General features: G+C 43.3%; 2 protein-coding genes across 2 annotated transcripts in view; both read left to right on the top strand.

Annotated features, from left to right (window-relative positions):
- The window catches only part of LOC121531740 (plexin-B2), a 202,625-nt gene extending 197,959 nt beyond the window's left edge, over positions 1 to 4,666 (top strand). Inside the window, exons 33-37 of the mRNA XM_041837155.2 lie at positions 2,188 to 2,335; positions 2,594 to 2,658; positions 2,800 to 2,875; positions 3,212 to 3,286; positions 3,532 to 4,666. Coding sequence (XP_041693089.2) covers positions 2,188 to 2,335; positions 2,594 to 2,658; positions 2,800 to 2,875; positions 3,212 to 3,286; positions 3,532 to 3,636 — 469 coding nt within the window. The 3' untranslated portion in view covers positions 3,637 to 4,666. The remainder of the gene's footprint in view (positions 1 to 2,187; positions 2,336 to 2,593; positions 2,659 to 2,799; positions 2,876 to 3,211; positions 3,287 to 3,531) is intronic.
- An 8,930-nt stretch (positions 4,667 to 13,596) lies between these two features.
- tubgcp6 (tubulin, gamma complex associated protein 6) overlaps positions 13,597 to 18,867 on the top strand; it is a 35,288-nt gene continuing 30,017 nt past the window's right edge. The window contains exons 1-3 of the mRNA XM_041837156.2: positions 13,597 to 13,870; positions 15,893 to 16,741; positions 16,944 to 17,107. Of these exons, the coding sequence (XP_041693090.1) occupies positions 15,938 to 16,741; positions 16,944 to 17,107 (968 nt within the window). The 5' untranslated portion in view covers positions 13,597 to 13,870; positions 15,893 to 15,937. The remainder of the gene's footprint in view (positions 13,871 to 15,892; positions 16,742 to 16,943; positions 17,108 to 18,867) is intronic.

Genomic DNA, 18,867 nt, shown 5'->3' with positions numbered 1-18,867 from the left:
AGCTACCTCCACAGATTTTCTATGGGATTAAGGTCTGGAGACTGGCTAGGCCACTCCAGGACCTTAATGTGCTTCTTCTTGAGCCACTCCTTTGTTGCCTTGGCCGTGTGTTTTGGGTCATTGTCATGCTGGAATACCCATCTACGACCCATTTTCAATGCCCTGGCTGAGGGAAGGAGGTTCTCACCAAAGATTTGACAATACATGGCCCCGTCCATCGTCCCTTTGATGCGGTGAAGTTGTCCTGTCCCCTTAGCAGAAAAACACCCCCAAAGCATAATGTTTCCACCTCCATGTTTGATGGTGGGGATGGTGTTCTTGGGGTCATAGGCAGCATTCCTCCTCCAAACACAGCGAGTTGAGTTGATGCCAAAGCGCTCAATTTTGGTCTCATCTGACCACAACACTTTCACCCAGTTCTCCTCTGAATCATTCAGATGTTCATTGGCAAACTTCAGACGGGCCTGTATATGTGCTTTCTTGAGCAGGGGAACCTTGCGGGCGCTGCAGGATTTCAGTCCTTCACGGCGTAGTGTGTTACCAATTGTTTTCTTGGTGACTATGGTCCCAGCTGCCTTGAGATCATTGACAAGATCCTCCCGTGTAGTTCTGGGCTGATTCCTCACCATTCTCGTGATCATTGCAACTCCACGAGGTGAGATCTTGCATGGAGCCCCAGGCCGAGGGAGATTGACAGTTATTTTGTGTTTCTTCCATTTGTGAATAATCGCACCAACTGTTGTCACCTTCTCACCAAGCTGCTTGGCGATAGTCTTGTAGCCCATTCCAGCCTTGTGTAGGTCTACAATCTTGTCCCTGACATCCTTGGAGAGCTCTTTGGTCTTGGCCATGGTGGAGAGTTTGGAATCTGATTGATTGATTGCTTCTGTGGACAGGTGTCTTTTATACAGGTAACAAACTGAGATTAGGAGCACTCCCTTTAAGAGTGTGCTCCTAATCTCAGCTCGTTACCTGTATAAAAAACACCTGGGAGCCAGAAATCTTTCTGATTGAGAGGGGGTCAAATACTTATTTCCCTCATTAAAATGCAAATCAATTTATAACATTTTTGACATGCGTTTTTCTGGATTTCTTTTGTTGTTATTCTGTCTCTCACTGTTCAAATAAATCTACCATTAAAATTATAGACTGATCATGCCTTTGTCAGTGGGCAAACGTACAAAATCAGCAGGGGATCAAATACTTTTTCCCCTCCCTGTACACACCCACTTCCTGGGATGACTCTCTTAGAGACACACCGACTAAGTAATCAGTGTACGGAATACAAATGTAAAAGTACTTCTATCTCTTCTGCATTCTCAATCTGAGTACATAAATTACTGTCAAGTTGGTTAAAGCTCAAGTATTTAATACAATGTGTTGCATATAGATGTCAGTGATTGACTTGGCGATGGGAGATGAGTGATTTAATTATGCTACACAACATTCAGTTGGCGTGTGTTTGTTTTGTTTATCAAACCAACCGGGGCCTCTTGGATTAAATATGAATGTGTGTATCAGCCATAACGACAAACAAACATGGTAATTACGTCCCCAGCTAATTTAATTGTACTATTATATAATTTTTTATTTTTTTGCCGTTGTTTTCTGAATGTCCCAGGAGGTGTTGCAAGCCAAGATGAATTCCTATGCTAGTCTGTCTCAGTCGGCGCAGCCTTTAAAGTGATCAGGGAGAAGTACTCCTGATCTATTTTAGCCTTGTTTGATATTCCGGACCAACCCTGTATTGGAGGATTTGTATGGACCTGTGTTTGGAATGCTGATTAGCACGCTTATTTACTTAAACATTCTTTAAGTGTAGTTTACTTATGTTTTGAAGATACAGAATATTTGAAAAATAAAGTTTTGCCATTGGTTTGGCATGCCTGATGCATATGCTCATTAATTTGGACGAAAACAACCAGTTTTCATCATTGGCTTGTACTATTATTTGGTTCCACTGAATGGTGAAGATGTGTTTATACTCTACGAGGTCTGGACTACTGCTGGTTTCTGCTCTACCTGATAATTAATTGCACCTACCTGGTGTCCCAGGTCTAAATCAGTCCCTGATTAGAGAGGAAGAATGAAAAAAGTAGTGGAACTGGCTTCGAGGTCCAGATTAGAATCTTTGAGTGCTGTTGTAGATTGATAGTTGGGAGTTATTCTTGACCCCCTCCCCACCAGTTTGCCTCTGAGGTTCTGGGTGAACATCCTGAAGAACCCTCACTTCATCTTCGACGTCCACGTGACGGAGGTGGTGGATGCATCGCTATCCGTCATTGCTCAGACCTTCATGGATGCCTGCACCAAGAGTGAGCACAAACTCAGCAGGGTGAGTCCAAGGGGAAGGGGGAGGAGGAGAGGGAGGAGGAGTGGGAGGAGTAGGAGAAGGAGGGGGAGGGAGATGAGGAGGAGGAAGGAGTAAGAGGAGGGGGAGGAGGAGGAAAAGGGGGGAATAGGAGGAAAAGGAGAGGGAGAAGGGAGATGATGAGGAGGAGGTAAAAATCTCTTGAAAGTTGTTTACCTCTTTGGTGAGGTAAGAGATAAGAGAACAATATTATGATTATCATATTTTTTTTATCTCCCCTAGGACTCTCCAAGTAACAAACTACTCTATGCAAAGGAGATCTCCACCTACAAGAAGATGGTCGATGAGTACGTATCGTCAGCAGTTCCCAATAACCTAAACAATTTGTTTAGATTCTTGCTACCAATGCTGTTATATTGTGGGCTTGCATTGACGCTTGTCAGTATGTAATGTATAGAGATGATGATCTTATCTCTGTCTGTGTCTAGTTACTACAAGGGCATCAGACAGATGGTATCAGTCAGCGACCAGGACATGAACACTCATCTGGCAGAGGTGTCTCGGGTAAGAAACACCTTTCTCTCTGCCTTCTATCTATGGTAGCGTGGCACCCTATTGCCTATATAGTGCACTATTATAGTGGACTACTTTTGACCTGCGCCCTATGGGCCAGGTCAAAAGGCTGCTGGTCAAAAGTTGTGCACTATGTAGGGAATAGGGTTCCATTTGGGACACATACTATACCTCTGTGGTATTAGTCTTAGTGGTGCACTATTCTAGACGTTAGTGATGGTAAAGCCAATCATAGACATGGTTCGTTCTGCTCTAAGATTGTGTGACTCAAGCCATGATTTGTCTGTTGTTAAGATGCATCTCTGAATCGTATGTTGCATCTCCCAGACTCATACAGACAAACTCAACATACAAGTGGCTCTGTATCAGCTCTATCAGTACGCAAGCAAATACTACGATGGGGTAAGAGGCCATTCACTTTACATTCCAGGGAGAATGCTGTGCAGAACTGCTTTTTTCTTCTTCATATTTTCAAATCGTTAAAGCGATTCCAAATACTTTTAATTGAAAGTAGTTATGTTGTACTCTCTCTCTGTCTCCACCCTCTCTGTCTGTCTCTCTCTACCGGTATCTTTCTCCATCCCCCCTCTCTCTCTCTCTATTCCTCTCTCCCAACCATCCCTCCCTCTCTCCCCGTCTCCCTACAGATCATCCAGTCCCTAGATGAGGACCCGGCAGCCCAGAGTAAACAGCTCACCCTGCGGCTGCAGCAGATAGCAGCCGCCCTGGAGAACAAAGTGACAGATCTCTAACCTACTGGAGGGGCCAGGGAGATGGAGGGAGGGATGGAGGGAGATGGTATCGTGCCGCCAGTGTCCATAGGGGCTTATTTCTGCTGGCAAAGGAGAGAAAAACAGAGAAGGGGGCCTCACAGGGCCTTGATGTTGATAATGTTGACACCTTCAACCCAGCAGGCCCAGAATGTGGGACAGTTCAGAGTCTGCGGAGTGGAGCAGTATGGGACCAATAAAGCAAAGAGAGGAAGAGAGAGATAGATGATGATGGGTTACACATGCCATCATAGGTACGCCTTAACTTAAGTCCACTTGCCAAACTGAAATAGGTGGTCCTCATCGCTCACTCTGGCTGTTCCCACAATGCAACAGGGAGCCAGCCGCTGGAAATAAGCCCCTTTGTCGATCACTCATGGCACAAAGAGATAATCAGATGTTCAATTTATTCCTGTGTAGAAAAGTTTTAAGAATTGTATTATCTATTTTTTTTATTGTGCAGTCTTTATGCGGAAAGCTTTATAAGGAGAAATTATCTTTTTAAATGGACCGCCTTGTGGTGTGGATTGTGTTTCTATAGCCAGTGTGTGAATGTGGGTTTGGGTGCGTGTGTGCGTGCGTGCATGCACGGGATGCCTACTGTCAGGCCAGAGGGTGGATGCCCTGTCATTTTAATCTCCACTAGTCACCGACACACAGGAGCCTGTTCTCCCACTGAGCTCCTCTACACAGACCAATGGGCCATGACTGGGACAGGCTAACTAACTGTACACAGGTTCTTAGAAATGACAGGCCGTCAATAGTGATTTTTCTAAATTATCGGTTGTAATTGTATTTTAAAAATGTATTCACATGCTTCAGAGCTCAATCGCAGGTTGTGGCTGCCAATACACCCTTAGGCCCTTAAATTCAGAGATCAATAGCGCATCTGTTTCCGCTTGTTGGAGTACATTCTAACACATTCCACTGGAATTTAAGCACTGTATGTACAGTTGAAGTCGGAGGTTTACATACACCTTAGCCAAATACATTTAAACTCAGTTTTTCACAATTCCTGACATGTAATCCTAGTAGAAATTCCCTGTTTTAGGTCAGTTAGCATCACCACTTTATTTTAAGAATGTGAAATGTCAGAATAATAGTAGAGAGAATTATTTATTTCAGCTTTTGTTTGACTTAGGTCAAACGTTTCTGGTAGCCTTCCACAAGCTTCTCACAATTAGTTGGGTGAATTTTGGCCCATTCCTCCTGACAGAGCTGGTGTAACTGAGTCAGGTTTGTAGGCCTCCTTGCTCGCACACACTTTTTCAGTTCTGCCCACAAATGTTCTATAGGATTGAGGTCAGGGCTTTGTGATGGCCACTCCAATACCTTGACTTTGTTGTCCTTAAGCCATTTTGCCACAACTTTAGAAGTGTGCTTGGGGTCATTTTCCATTTGGAAGACCCATTTGCGACCAAGCTTTAACTTCCTGACTGATGTCTTGAGATGTTGCTTCAATATATCCACATAATTTCCCTTCCTCATGATGCCATCTATTTTGTGAAGTGCACCAGTCCCTCCTGCACCCCCACAGCATGATGCTGCCACCCCCGTGCTTCACGGTTGGGATGGTGTTCTTCGGCTTGCAAGCTACCCACTTTTTCCTCCAAACATAACGATGGTCATTATGGCCAAACAGTTCTATTTTTGTTTCATCAGACCAGAGGACATTTCTCCAAAAAGTACGATCTTTGTCCCCATGTGCAGTTGCAAACCGTAGTCTGGCTTTTTTATGGCGGTTTTGGAGCAGTGGCTTCTTCCTTGCTGAGCGGCCTTTCAGGTTATGTTGATAAAGGACTTGTTTTACTGTGGATATAGATACTTTTGTACCTGTTTCCACCAGCATCTTCACAAGGTCCTTTGCCGTTGTTCTGGGATTGATTTGCGCTTTTCACACCAAAGTACGTTCATCTCTAGGAGACAGAACGCGTCTCCTTCCTGAGCGGTATGACGGCTGTGTGGTCCCATTGTGTTTATACTTGCATACTATTGTTTGTACAGATGAACGTGGTACCTTCAGGCGTTTGGAAATTGCTCCCAAGGATTAACCATACTTGTGGAGGTCTAAAAAAAAATCTGAGGTCTTGGCTGACTTCTTTTGATTTTCCCATGATGTCAAGCAAAGAGTTTGAAGGTAGGCCTTGAAATACATCCACAGGTACACCTCCAATTGGCTCAAATTATGTCAATTAGCCTATCAGAAGCTTCTAATGCCATGACATCATTTTCTGGAATTTTCCAAGCTGTTTAAAGGCACAGTCAACTTAGTGTATGTAAACTTCTGACCCACTGGAATTGTGATACAGTGAATTATAAGTGAAATAATCTGTCTGTAAACAATTGTTGGAAAATTACTTGTGTCATGCACAAAGTAGATGTCCTAACCGACTTGCCAAAGCTATAGTTTGTTAAGAAGATATTTGTGGAGTGGTTGAAAAACGAGTTTTAATGACTCCAACCTAAGTGTATGTAAACTTCCAACTTCAACTGTATATAAGGGTAAAAAAGGCTACTTTTGACAACGTCAGTTAGTTTTGCCCTCTAGTTTATTTTCCCCAATTCTGTGCAAGAAAAATAACAGATAATTTAATATATTTTGTATTATTCGTCTATGTAGACAGTCAAGCATACATATTTAATAACAGCCTTGCAATAACATCCAAACTTTCAGACACGAGCAATGGGGATCATTCATATCCCACTCGTGTGTTACTTTATAGAATATACAATTTGTTGTTTACCGTTTCATCTGCAGTAACGATGCAGCAATACTTTAGTACATGTGTGAAAATATACTGAGGTGGAAATATAAATGATATGACAGGAGATATCTTAGAGTAAACAATTTACTAAGTAATATGACCATGATGCTACATGCTGTTAATAGTATTTTGTGTTTCATTATGCCATTTTATGCCAATTTACCACGGTCAAAATATCCCATTATTAGTTACTTGTAAGCTTCGAACGGTACTAAATAGAATGGTACTCTTTTCAATGAGTAATGATTTTTACAACATGCGCCATCGTTGGTGTGATGTGTCACAAGTCAGGTTAAATCATGTACATAATAATTAATTGCAATACAAATTGATATAGCATTCAAGTAGGCCATAGTTGAGCTGGTGCCTGATATAATTTGAATAATTTTTGCCAAGTCAAATCAGTTACCCTGCACCTCATCCAGGGATGTTTTCAATTTTCATCTTACACGCCTGACCACATATTTTTTAATTTCAAGCTCCCTGAATTTGACCATCAGTCAGTGTCTGGTCTAGTGTCAGAATAGATATTTAAGTTCCAGACCCCAGAATGTTAGTGATATTCCTGCCTTTGGTAGAGTGAGGTTTGCACAGAGCCTGTGCCTGCCTGCCTCCACAGCAGCTAGCCTGGCACCAAGCCGCACTTGGCACTGCCCACTCAGCACAGAACGGAGTGGCACTCTGCATAATGGCATCAGTGGGGGATGCTTTTGATCGTAATTGCATCCAGACTGCATCCTCCTCTAACGCTGTTGTTGTTTACCACAGCAGATTCCACTCCTGACAGAGTGATGCAAAAGCTTCTTTCAAGCCTTTCTTTAACCAAAACGTGCCTTATATGATGATGATGATAATGATATCATTTGTATTGTTTTATTGGTGATTATAACTCTCGATTATAGTAATAGAAGACACAGCAATGTATTTGCGATTGTGATATGTATGTGCTGTCAAATGCTACAACTCTGCTGCAGCCTTTGCGTGCCAATAGGCTGAAAACATTTCAGTATAATTTCTATGGTTGCAGATTTGATGTGTGCATTTATTTTGGGTGTCTGTGGTGTGTGTTTTAGTAGGACCATGATGGCTATGGCAACAGCCCAAATAAATAAGTGTAAAGCAGTGGCCAACCCGAAACGGTTTCCCCCTAAAATGTCTGGCATTCCTAAATTAGTCTTAAGACAAAAAAGTTACAAATGTAGAGTATTAAGTATAGCGCAAATTGTTCGCATAGTGTTTTTGCCCCGTGATTCTAAGCTGTTCCTCTGTGTGTATGAAAAACGACTATCTGTACTCGACAATTACCTTTCTTACTGCTGTGCAGTTATTATTTTAATTTCTTGTTTCCTATAACATATACCTTTGTAAAAAGACAAAACATGTTGAAATACCATATTCTAACTGTATAATCCTATGCATTGAGTCCTGGGAAAAAATCCTATTTGTTGTGCTGTTGTCGAGATCTTTCCTTTCATTGTGAATGTGCCGTGACATAAGAAAAATGGGACAGTAAATTAGTGCGGGACCTTAATGAAACCCAACATTTTTCTCATCCAAGGCAGCTCAGAAGACATCGATCATGTTACCTGATCTGTTTGTAATGGATTACTCACTTCTCAGAGGCTTGTGTGGATGGAGCAATTACATACAGGTGGCATCATGCTATCCTCCATTAATAAACTGAGACATCCATGTCCTTGGCTTCTTGTCCTTCTTTATCACTCTCATGACCTTTGTGTGTTTAGATGGAGATGTTCCACAACCTTTTGATCACATTTTATCCTTTACTTGCATCCACAGTTCCACACCCAAACCACGGGCCTAATGATACAATCGGGTCAATTTAAGGGAGGGATATTTTTGTTAAAAAATACATCCCCCTTTTAAACCTGATTTTGACAATTGTATCCCCTAACTGCCAAAGCTACTATCATCCCCCTGTTAACTTTTGACAACTTGCCCCCTGGATGCAATCACCCCAAGTGATCTGAGTCTACCTCTAGCAGCCTTCTAAACTCAGCAAAAAAAGAAACGTCCTTTCACTGTCAACTGCGTTTATTTTCAGAAAACTTTACATGTGTAAATATTTGTATGAACATAACAAGATTCAAGTACTGAGACATAAACTGAACAAGTTCCATAGACATGTGACTAACAGAAATTGAATAATGTGTCCCTGAACAAAGGGGGGTCAAAATCAAAAGTAACAGTCAGTATCTGGTGTGGCCACCAGCTGCATTAAGTACTGCAGTGCATATCCAGAATTGCCAGTTCTTGCTGTGAGATGTTACCCCACTCTTCCACCAAGGCACCTGCAAGTTCCCGGACATTTCTGGAGGGAATGGCCCTAGTCCTCACCCTACGATCCAACAGGTCCCAGACATGCTCAATGGGATTGAGATCCGGGCTCTTCGCTGGCCATGGCAGAACACTGATAATTCCTGTCTTGCAGGAAATCACGCACAGAACGAGCAGTATGGCTGGTGACATTGTCATGCTGGAGGGTCATGTCAGGATGAGCCTGCAGGAAGGGTACCACATGAGGTAGGAGGATGTCTTCCCTGTAACGAACAGCGTTGAGATTGCCTGCAATGACAACAAGCTCAGTCCGATGATGCTGTGACACACCGCCCCAGACCATAACGGACCCTCCACCTCCAAATCGATCCCGCTCCAGAGTACAGGCCTCGGTGTAACGCTCATTCCTTTGACGATAAACGCGAATCCGACCATCGCCCCTGGTGAGACAAAACTGCGACTCGTCAGTGAAGAGCACTTTTCGCAAGTCCTGTCTGGTCCAGCGACGGTGTGTTTGTGCCCATAGGCGACGTTGTTGCCGGTGATGTCTGGTGAGGACCTGCCTTACAACAGGCCTACAAGCCCTCACTCCAGCCTCTCTCAGCCTATTGCGAAGTCTGAGCACTGATGGAGGGATTGTGCATTCCTGGTGTAACTCGGGCAGTTGTTGTTGCCATCCTGTACCTGTCCCGCAAGTGTGATGTTCGGATGTACCGATCCTGTGCAGGTGTTGTTACACGTAGTCTGCCACTGCGAGGACGATCAGCTGTCCGTCCTGTCTCCCTGTAGTGCTGTCTTAGGCGTCTCACAGTACGGACATTGCAATTTATTGCCCTGGCCACATCTGCAGTCCTCATGCCTCCTTGCAGCATGCCTAAGGCACGTTCACGCAGATGAGCAGGGACCCTGGGCATCTTTCTTTTGGTGTTTTTCAGAGTCAGTAGAAAGGCCTCTTTAGTGTCTTAAGTCTTCATAACTGTGACCTTAATTGCCTACCGTCTGTAAGCTGTTAGTGTCTTAACGACCGTTCCACAGGTGCATGTTCATTCATTGTTTATGGTTCATTGAACAAGCATGGGAAACGGTGTTTAAACCATTTACAATAAAGATCTGTGAAGTTATTTGGATTTTTACAAATTATCTTTGAAAGACAGGGTCCTGAAAAAGGGATGTTTCTTTTTTTGCTGAGTTTAAGTACTAAAGCCTCAGGTCAAGCTTAAGACTAAAACACCCAGGGCTGAGTACTACATGTGTTTATAATATAAACAGACATATTATCATAAGGCCTCCAGTGATGGCCTTATATAAAAACTGCTTTGAAAACATGAATTCAAGCACTTACAGCTAAGAATTCATTTGGATGGGGGGAAGATGAAAGAATAAACTTGGCTCATCTAGTTGCCTAACAAACGTCGAAGCAGGGACGGGGATAGCAGAGAGACTGACTCCCATGGAGGCCATGTTCTAAACACGCTCAGAGATCTCAGAACTAGATATGCACACACAGAGAACAACTTCAAGGCTGCTGCCACAGCAAGAGTGATTACATTTCATTATCTCAACAACCCCCAACGTCCTACACACTATCACTGATAACTCCCACTTTTTAAAGACTTGTACTGTATTTGGAGAAATCTGATTGCTGATCAAATATGTACATTTTTATATGGGAATCAATATTATTTGGGAAGTACCTTGTTGATAAGATTTTGAATTATTATGTGCACCTCTAGCAGCCAGAATGGGAATGATACAACACACACATTTATATAGTAGGCTATGAAAACATTAGAATTATCAGTCTGCCTCTTTGCAGGTTGTCTTCTTCCAGACCAGAAATCAGCTTAAAATCTGCATGCCCCTGGTGTCTCTGCTCCTGCCTCAGTCGCCATGCACAGTACAGCAGTGAGCCATGCCAGTTCCTCCCTTGGCTCGGCAGGCGATTGTTGTGTGTTTACCAGCAGTCATCCATGTTTCACCTCCACAGGTTCCATAGCTTCTGATGACATTCAAGGCATTGATTCCCACCACCTTGGGGAAGGGGGCTTCACAGCCCACCCATGGCCTACCGTGAAGGAAGAAACTTTGGTGAAAATGAAAACTAACAATAATACTATGAAGAAGTCCGTTCCACACAGTTGTGGTTATGAATGATACAGAACCAGGTACTGACCAGATGTTGTGGGGCGATGATGTACAGAGTGTGTCTCTGAGGTGAGAGTGGTATCAATGTGGAATGGAGTCTGAAAGTTTCTGTTTCTCTCATCTTGAGTGTTCAAGTGCTGTATCAGTTTCATGAATGTTACAATATGTAGATGCATCGTGAAGTTTATTAGTCTATGATTTGCAAATATCCCACCCACTGTGATGAGCCATGTAAGTTATGTACTGTAACTGCTAGACATACATGCATATTACAAGTCTTTCTGGGAAAGTCAAGAGCTTGACTGATTAATAACAAGATGATGCATTCACTAGCCCCACCCCAAAACATTTTGTCCTTACATATGGAAGTTTGCCAAATATAATGTAATTGATTCATAGCTACTTTGAGATTTCCCTCCGCAATGAATACAGTGTGGCCCTTCACTATGGCTGTATCATGAACTAAACGTGTCGGTAAGGAGGCAGTTATGCCTAAGTAAAAGAAAGGAAGGATTTCTTATTTTAAATGATTTATTTCATGTAACCAAATTAATTTTGCATAAACAAATTCCTCTTCATATTAATACAATAAAGTACTGACTTCTAGAACTGATCACAACCATGAAGTAAATTAATCTCAAACCGATTCTGTTCTTTGGAGAATCTGTTCTTTTTTGGGGGGGGGTATGTATGTGAGTGCGACTACTGCCTTGTGTTAGCAGTGGTGGGAAAAGTACCCAATTGTCATACTTGAGTAAAAGTAAAGATACCTTAATAGAAAATTACTCAAGTAAAAGTGAAAGTCACCCAGTAAAATACTACTTTAGTAAAAGTCTAAAGGTTTTTGGTTTTAAATACACTTAAGTATCAAAAGTACATGTAATTGCTAAAATATACTTACGTTTTGAAAGTAAAAGTATAAATAATTTCAAATTCCCTATATTAAGCAAACCAGACGGCACCATTTTCTTGTTTTTTTATTTACTTACGGATTGCCAGGGGCACACTCCAACACTCAGACATAATTTACAAACAAAGCATTTGTGTTTAGTGAGTCCACCAGATCAGAGGCAATCGAGATGACCAGGGATGTTCTCTTGATAAATGCATGAATTTGACAATTTTCCTGTCCTGCTAGCCATTCAAAATGTAACGAGTACTTTAGGGTGTCAGGGAAAATGTATGGAGTAAAAAGTACATTATTTTCTTTAGGAATGTAGTGAAGTAAAAGTTGTCAAAAATATAAATAGTAAAGTACAGATACCCAAAAAAACGGCTTTAGTAGTACTTTAAAGTATTTTTACTTAAGTACTTTACACCACTGTGTGTTAGTATGACTAGTTGTCTGATGCAGCGAAGCACTTATTCAATTCCAGACTTGTTTTGTTGAGTTTTTCGTTAACTGACAATTTGCTGGTGTTTCTTTATGTAAGAATACCAAGAAAAACTCTTCCAACACTGGAAGCAATGATAAGGCTTCTCTGTCACTACTGTAGGTGTGCCCTTAGATGCTGGAACTGAGAAAAACTTGGCTCACACAGGGAGCAGTGGTACGGCTTCTCTCCTGTGATACAAATAAATACAATTCTCACTGCAATCTGAGCAGAGTTTGCCTCAGATGAGTCTGGTAGGAGGAACTATAGGAGGAGGGGCTCATATTAATGGCTGGAATGGAATTAATAGTATGGGTCAAACGTGGTTTTCATACGTTTGATACCTTTCAATTAATACAGGGTTTCCCAAACTCGGTCCTCAAGGGGTGCACATTTTGGTTTTTGCCCTAGCACTACACAGCTGAATCAAATAATCAACTAATCACCAAGCTTTGATAATTGTAATCAGCTGTGTAGTGTTAGGGCAAAAACCGAAACGTGCACCGAGTTTGGGAAAACGCTGAATTACATTTTAGTCATTTAGCAGACGCTCTTATCCAGAGCGACTTACAGTTAGTGAGTGCATACATTATTTTTTATTTTTCATACTGGCCCCCCGTGGGAATCGAACCCACAACCCTGGCGTTGCAAACGCCATGCTCTACCAACTGAGCTACATCCCTGCCGGCCATTCCCTCCCCTACCCTAGACGACGCTGGGCCAATTGTGCGCCGCCCCATGGGTCTCCCGGTCACGGCCGGCTACGACAAAGCCTGGATTCGAACCAGGATCTCTAGTGGCACAGCTAGCACTGCGATGCAGTGCCTTAGACCACTGTGCCACTCGGGAGGTGTTAATTAATACCATTCAATGACCCTGTCCTCCCATAGTTCCCCCCACCAGCCTCCTCTGGTTTGCATGTGTGACTTCTCAAATCCTTGGGCTCAAAGAAACTACTGAACTGTGGCGGCTGGTGGGATGAGCTATAGGAGGATGGGCTCATTGTAATGGCTGGAATGGAATTCATGGAATGGTATCAAACATATGGAAACCGCATGTTTGACTCCATTCTAGCCATTACAATGAGCCTGTCCTCCTGTAGCTCCTCCCACCAGCCTCCACTGGTACTGAAACAGTCCAAGAAATGGCGATGTTTTCGTCTTGATTTCCTCTGTACTGTTTATTTGATGCGGTGGAACTGGGGCTGACACTAAACACCGTCTTCGACTTGTCTGTCGGTTGTATTTTAGCGCGCAATCATTGTTACCGGAAGTATTTCATACAGGTGTAAAGGAGTTAACCAATGAAATAGCCTAATCTGGTATTTTGTCCAATCATAGATTGAGTGGGCGGGTCCAACGTGTAGCTACCCGGTAGTTGAGTAGTTAGTAGGTGGATGTACATGATATAGACAAAATAACGTACATTTTTGTTTTAAAACGTATTCTGATGAGCTACAGAAAGTAGATGGCTAGTATGCATTAAACTGAGGCAAGTAACAAGTATACTCGGACATCTAGCTAGCTAACTTACTAAAAACGAAGCGGTCCCTCGGTTACTGTCAGAACTAGCTAACAGCACCAACATCATCATGGAAGGAGGGGGCACAACCGAAAACCAATATATGAGTTGAAGGTAGCTAACATTAGCCAGCCTGCTAGCTAGCTATACATTATTATGCAATACACTTTGCTAGCATGCCTATACGTAGTTATTTTGCCAGCTCGGTGCATTTTGCTCAACGCTAGCCTAGCTACCCAGGCAGCTAATGTTAGCTTGCAGTGCTGACTTGTTTACTGTGTCGTTAGGGAGTCGCCAGCTAGTTGCAGCTAACCTTGCTAGCTAGCTATTCATATTAGCTACCATAGCTAGCTACTAGCCCATTGTACTCGGCTAACGTAAGCTAGTGCTGTCATTAAATATGCAGCCTACCTACCCACCCACATAAACATATCTACAGTGCATTCGGAAAGTATTCAGACCCCTTGACTTTTCCACATTTTGTTACGTTACAGGCTTATTCTAAAACGGATTAAATAGTCCCCCCCCCCACTGTTTTTGACAAAGCAAAAACCGTTTTTAACCACATTTTTGCAATTGTATTTTTAAAATAAAACCGGAAATATCACAATATTTACATAAGTATTCAGACCGCTTTACACAGTACTTTGTTGAAGCACCTTTGGCACCAATTACAGCCTTGAGTCTTCTTGGGTATGATGAAGTTTGGCACACCTGTATTTGGGGAGTTAATCCCATTCTTCTCTGCAGACCCTCTCAAATTCTGTCAGGTTGGATGGGGAGCATCACTGCACAGCTATTTTCAGATCTCTCCAGAGGTGTTGGATCGGGTTCAAGTCAGGGCTCTGGCTGGGCCACTCAAGGGCATTCAGAGACTTGTCCCGAAGCCACTCCTGCATTGTCTTGGCTGTGTGCTTAGGGTCGTTGTCCTGTTGGAAGGTGAACCTTCGCCCCAGTCTGAGGTCCTGAGCGCTCTGGAGCAGGTTTTCATCAAGGATCTCTCTGTACTTTGCTCCGTTCAGCTTTCCCTCGATCCTGACTAGTCTCCCAGTCCCTGCCGCCTGAAAAACATCCCCACAGCATGATGCTGCCACCATCATGCTTCACCATAGGGATGGCATTGGCCAGGTGATAAGCGGTGCCTGGTTTCCTCCAGACTTGACAGTTGGCGTGCAGGCCAAAGAGTTCAATCTTGGTTTCATCAGACCAGAGAATCTTGTTTCTCATGGTCTGAGAGTCTTTTAGGTGCATTTTGTCAAACTCCAAGCGGGCTGTCATATGCCTTTTACTGAGGAGTGGCTTCCGTCTGGCCACTCTACCATAAAGGCCTGATTGGTGGAGTGCTGCAGAAATGGTTGTCCTTCTGGAAGGTTCTCCCATCTCCACAGAGGAACTCTGGAGCTCTGTCAGAGTGACCATCGGGTTCTTGGTCACCTCCCTGACGAAGGCCCTTCTCCCCCGATTGCTCAGTTTGGCCGGGCGGCCAGCTCTAGGAAGAGTCTTGGTGGTTCTAAACTTCTTCCATGTAAGAATGATGGAGGCCACTGTGTTCTTGCTTCAATGCTGCAGACAATTTTTGGTACCCTTCCCCAGATCGGTGCCTCGACACAATCCTGTCTCTGAGCTTTACGGACAATTCCTTCAACCTCATGGCTTGGATTTTGCTCTGACATACACTGTCAACTGTGGGACCTTATATAGACCGGTGTTTGCCTTTCCAAATCATGTCCAATCAATTGAATTTACCACAGGTGGACTCCAAGTTGTAGAAACATCTCAAGGATGATCAATAGAAACAGGATGCACCTGAGCTCAATTTCAAGGCTCATTGCAAAGGGTCTGAATACTTATCTAAATAAGGTATTGAATTTTTTTATTTTGAACACATTTGCAAAAATTTCTAAAAACCTGTTTTTGCTTTGTCATTATGGGATATTGTGTGTAGATTGATCAATTTTAGAATAACGCTGTAATGTAACAAAATGTGGAAAAAGTGAAGGGGTCTGAATACTTTCCAAATGCACTGGAGCTAGCTTGATTTCGAAATGATCATGTTGCACTGACTCTCAACTCTCAAACTACACTACAGTATCTTCAAGTGTTGTAAAAATGTTTTAAAAAAATCTTTATCCATAGGTCAGAAGTAATCAATCACATCAACTGACATAACAAGCTACAACCATGTACTCCAGCCCAGATGTCTGCCTAAAATCTGGCAGTCACAACAGTAGCAGTAACAGCAACAGCATCACTGAACTGCTGGGCTCCCTGTGTGACAGCAGCCTCACTGGGGTGTCATGGAAACGTCGTGCTCTAGGAGGGGTGTCCCGAGAGGGGGTCCGCCGCACCCTCAGAAAGCGTGCCTACGGGGCCCTGCTGTCCAAACTGTTCCAGGAGGGCTCCCCGAAAGGGTCCTTGTCAGTACCTAGTGCCACGTCCATCACTCCGCCCAGAAACAAGCTACTTATGATGTCCTTTGACTTGCGTGTGGCGGGGTGCCAGGACGAGGCCGAGAGGCTGGAGGAGCAGCTGGGGAGGCTAGGTGAGGGGGCCGCCTCGGGTCTGAAGGAGCTGGACTCTGTGCTGGAGCTCCTGGTGCAGCTGACTGGCTCTGCACCCCCACCCCCGGCCTCCTTCAGCAGGGACTACATGCGCAGGGAGAGGCCCGTGCTGAGGAGGCCTCCGCTGGGGGGGTACCAGAGCGAGGAGCTGCAGAGGCTGGAGGCCCGGGCCTGGGCCCTGATGTGTGGGGAAGAGTGGGGATCCCTGAAGGGTCTGTGTGGGACTCTGGGTCTGATGGACGCTCCTCCGGGCACCGGCCTGCTGGCTCTTAGGAGGAGGTCAGACGTAGAGGAGAGGTTTGAGAAGGAGACCAGGATGTCTCTGTTTGGAGCCCTGCAGCACTCCCGTACCTCAGACCTGGACATCAGGCTGGACCTGCCTCCTCTGCCCAGCAACGCTGATGTCACTGGGCTAGCCATACGGGTAAGACTGACACTGATATGAGTGGGTGTATGACGAATTTCAGTTAATTTGGTTAAAGTGCTTCTTTGTCAATATGAGTGGTTGTTTTTTGACAATGGTAAAAAGTACTGTAATCAATATGTCAGACCCAATTGATTTGTACTTATTAGCACTGGATGATTAGTCATTATAATCAATTATCTCTTGTTGGTGCTCTAACCAGGTGCCACCTTGTTTGGACCTGTTAGAAGATGAGGGCTTCCAGTCAGCCTCCAACCTGACCCCAGACTCCCAGTCAGAGCCCAGCCCCAGCCCAGAGCTTGATGTCTGGGAAGCCCTGAGGACTTTTGAGCCTGGGAGACGCCGCTGCTGGGAGTCTGTTGGCTGGTAAGGGAGGGATCCAAAAGTATTTGAAAGACTGAAACATATAGCTGGGGGGCAATTCCACGGTAACGGATTACAAACAAAAACAATTTATAAGTTTAACAAGGAATACTTTCAACAATTTACACAGAAAATGTCACAAAAATACATTTACTGGAAGAACTGTGCAGATGCAAAGTTTGGTAACAGAATTACGGTAAACTCTCCCTCAGGTTATGCGACCACGTTTTCCAAAAACTCTGTTAAATATCTGCTCTGAATTAAAATTCAAAAATGTCTGCAGAAAGAATCGGGTGTCAGCTATGATATGACACCTTGAGTAAAGAAAAAGTCTAAAAACATTTTGGTTACTAAACTACAGTAGGTGAAGTGACTTTACATCAGGTAACGAAATTACTTTAACGGAATTAGGTACACAAAGGTAGAAATATGCAATATACTTATTTTGCATATTTGTGTATTATTCTACACACTGGTTATTTTTGTAATGAGCTCCGCCCCCAAACAAGACCACATTTGGTTGGTCCGGACAGACAAAATCAGAAGAATCATAGACGTCTATGTTTCACAAGTTACGACATCACAGTAGAGTACAGTAAAGTAGAGTTCAGTACAGTACATTAGAGTACAGTAAATAGATATGTACAGTACATTAAACTTTACTCTAGTGTGCACTACTGTACTGAACTCTATTACAGTGCTGTACAGTACTACTGTACTTTTCTTTACTGTACTGTTCTCTACTGTGCTGTACTGTCCAAACTTGTGTAACATAGACCTCTATGATTGGTTCAGATTTGGTCCGACAAGGGCGGACTGGATTGGATTTATTTGGGTAAAAGACAACAAAATGTACACTGCGAACCCAGAGGATAGAATTTAAAAGTGATAATTAAAACACTTGTTTACAAAGTGGACCTCAATGGTAAAAACAAATAACACATATAATGATTTAAAAGGCAAGACACAATTACAAACAACCACACTACATTCATTTACAGTATATTGACATCCTAAAAAGTGGCACTTAAAAGCACATTTCCCTAACTTAAAAAAACTACCTATTCATTGCACAACATCCCTAACCTAGGAAACAAGCTATTTATTGCACATAATGCCTAACCTAGAAAACAAGCTATTTATTGCACATAATCCCTAACCTAGAAAACAAGCTATTTATTGCACATCAAATAAAATGTTATTTGTCACATGCGCCGAATACAACAGGTGTAGACCTTACAGTGAAATGCTTACTTACAAGCCCTTAACCAACAATGCAGTTTTAAGAAAAATTTGTGATAAGTAAAAAATAAATAAAAATAAAGAGCAGCAGTAAAATAACAGTAGCGAGGCTATATAAGGGGGTACCGGTACAGAGTCAATGTGCGGGGGCACAGCTTAGTCGAGGTAATTTACGTAATATGGACATGTAGGGAGAGTGACTATGCATAGATAATAAACAGAGAGTGGCAGCAGCGTAAAAGAGGAGGTGGGTGGGGGGGGGACAATGCAAATAGTCCGGGTAGCCATTTGATTAGCTGTTCAGGAGTCTTATGTCTTGAGGGTAGAAGCTGTTAAGAAGCCTTTTGGACATAGACTTGGAGCTCTGGTACCGCTTGCCGTGCGGTAGCAGAGAGAACAGTCTATGACTAGGGTGGCTGGAGTCTTTGACAATTTTTAGGGCCTTCCTCTGACACCGCCTGGTATAGAGGTCCTGGATGGCAGGAAGCTTGGCCCCAGTGAAGTACTGGGCCTTACGCTCT

Source organism: Coregonus clupeaformis, chromosome 19, assembly GCF_020615455.1.
Source record: "Coregonus clupeaformis isolate EN_2021a chromosome 19, ASM2061545v1, whole genome shotgun sequence".
NCBI classification, from domain to species: domain Eukaryota; kingdom Metazoa; phylum Chordata; class Actinopteri; order Salmoniformes; family Salmonidae; genus Coregonus; species Coregonus clupeaformis.
Note: the sequence above shows the minus strand (reverse complement) of the source record. Positions and strands in the feature narration are given on the sequence as shown.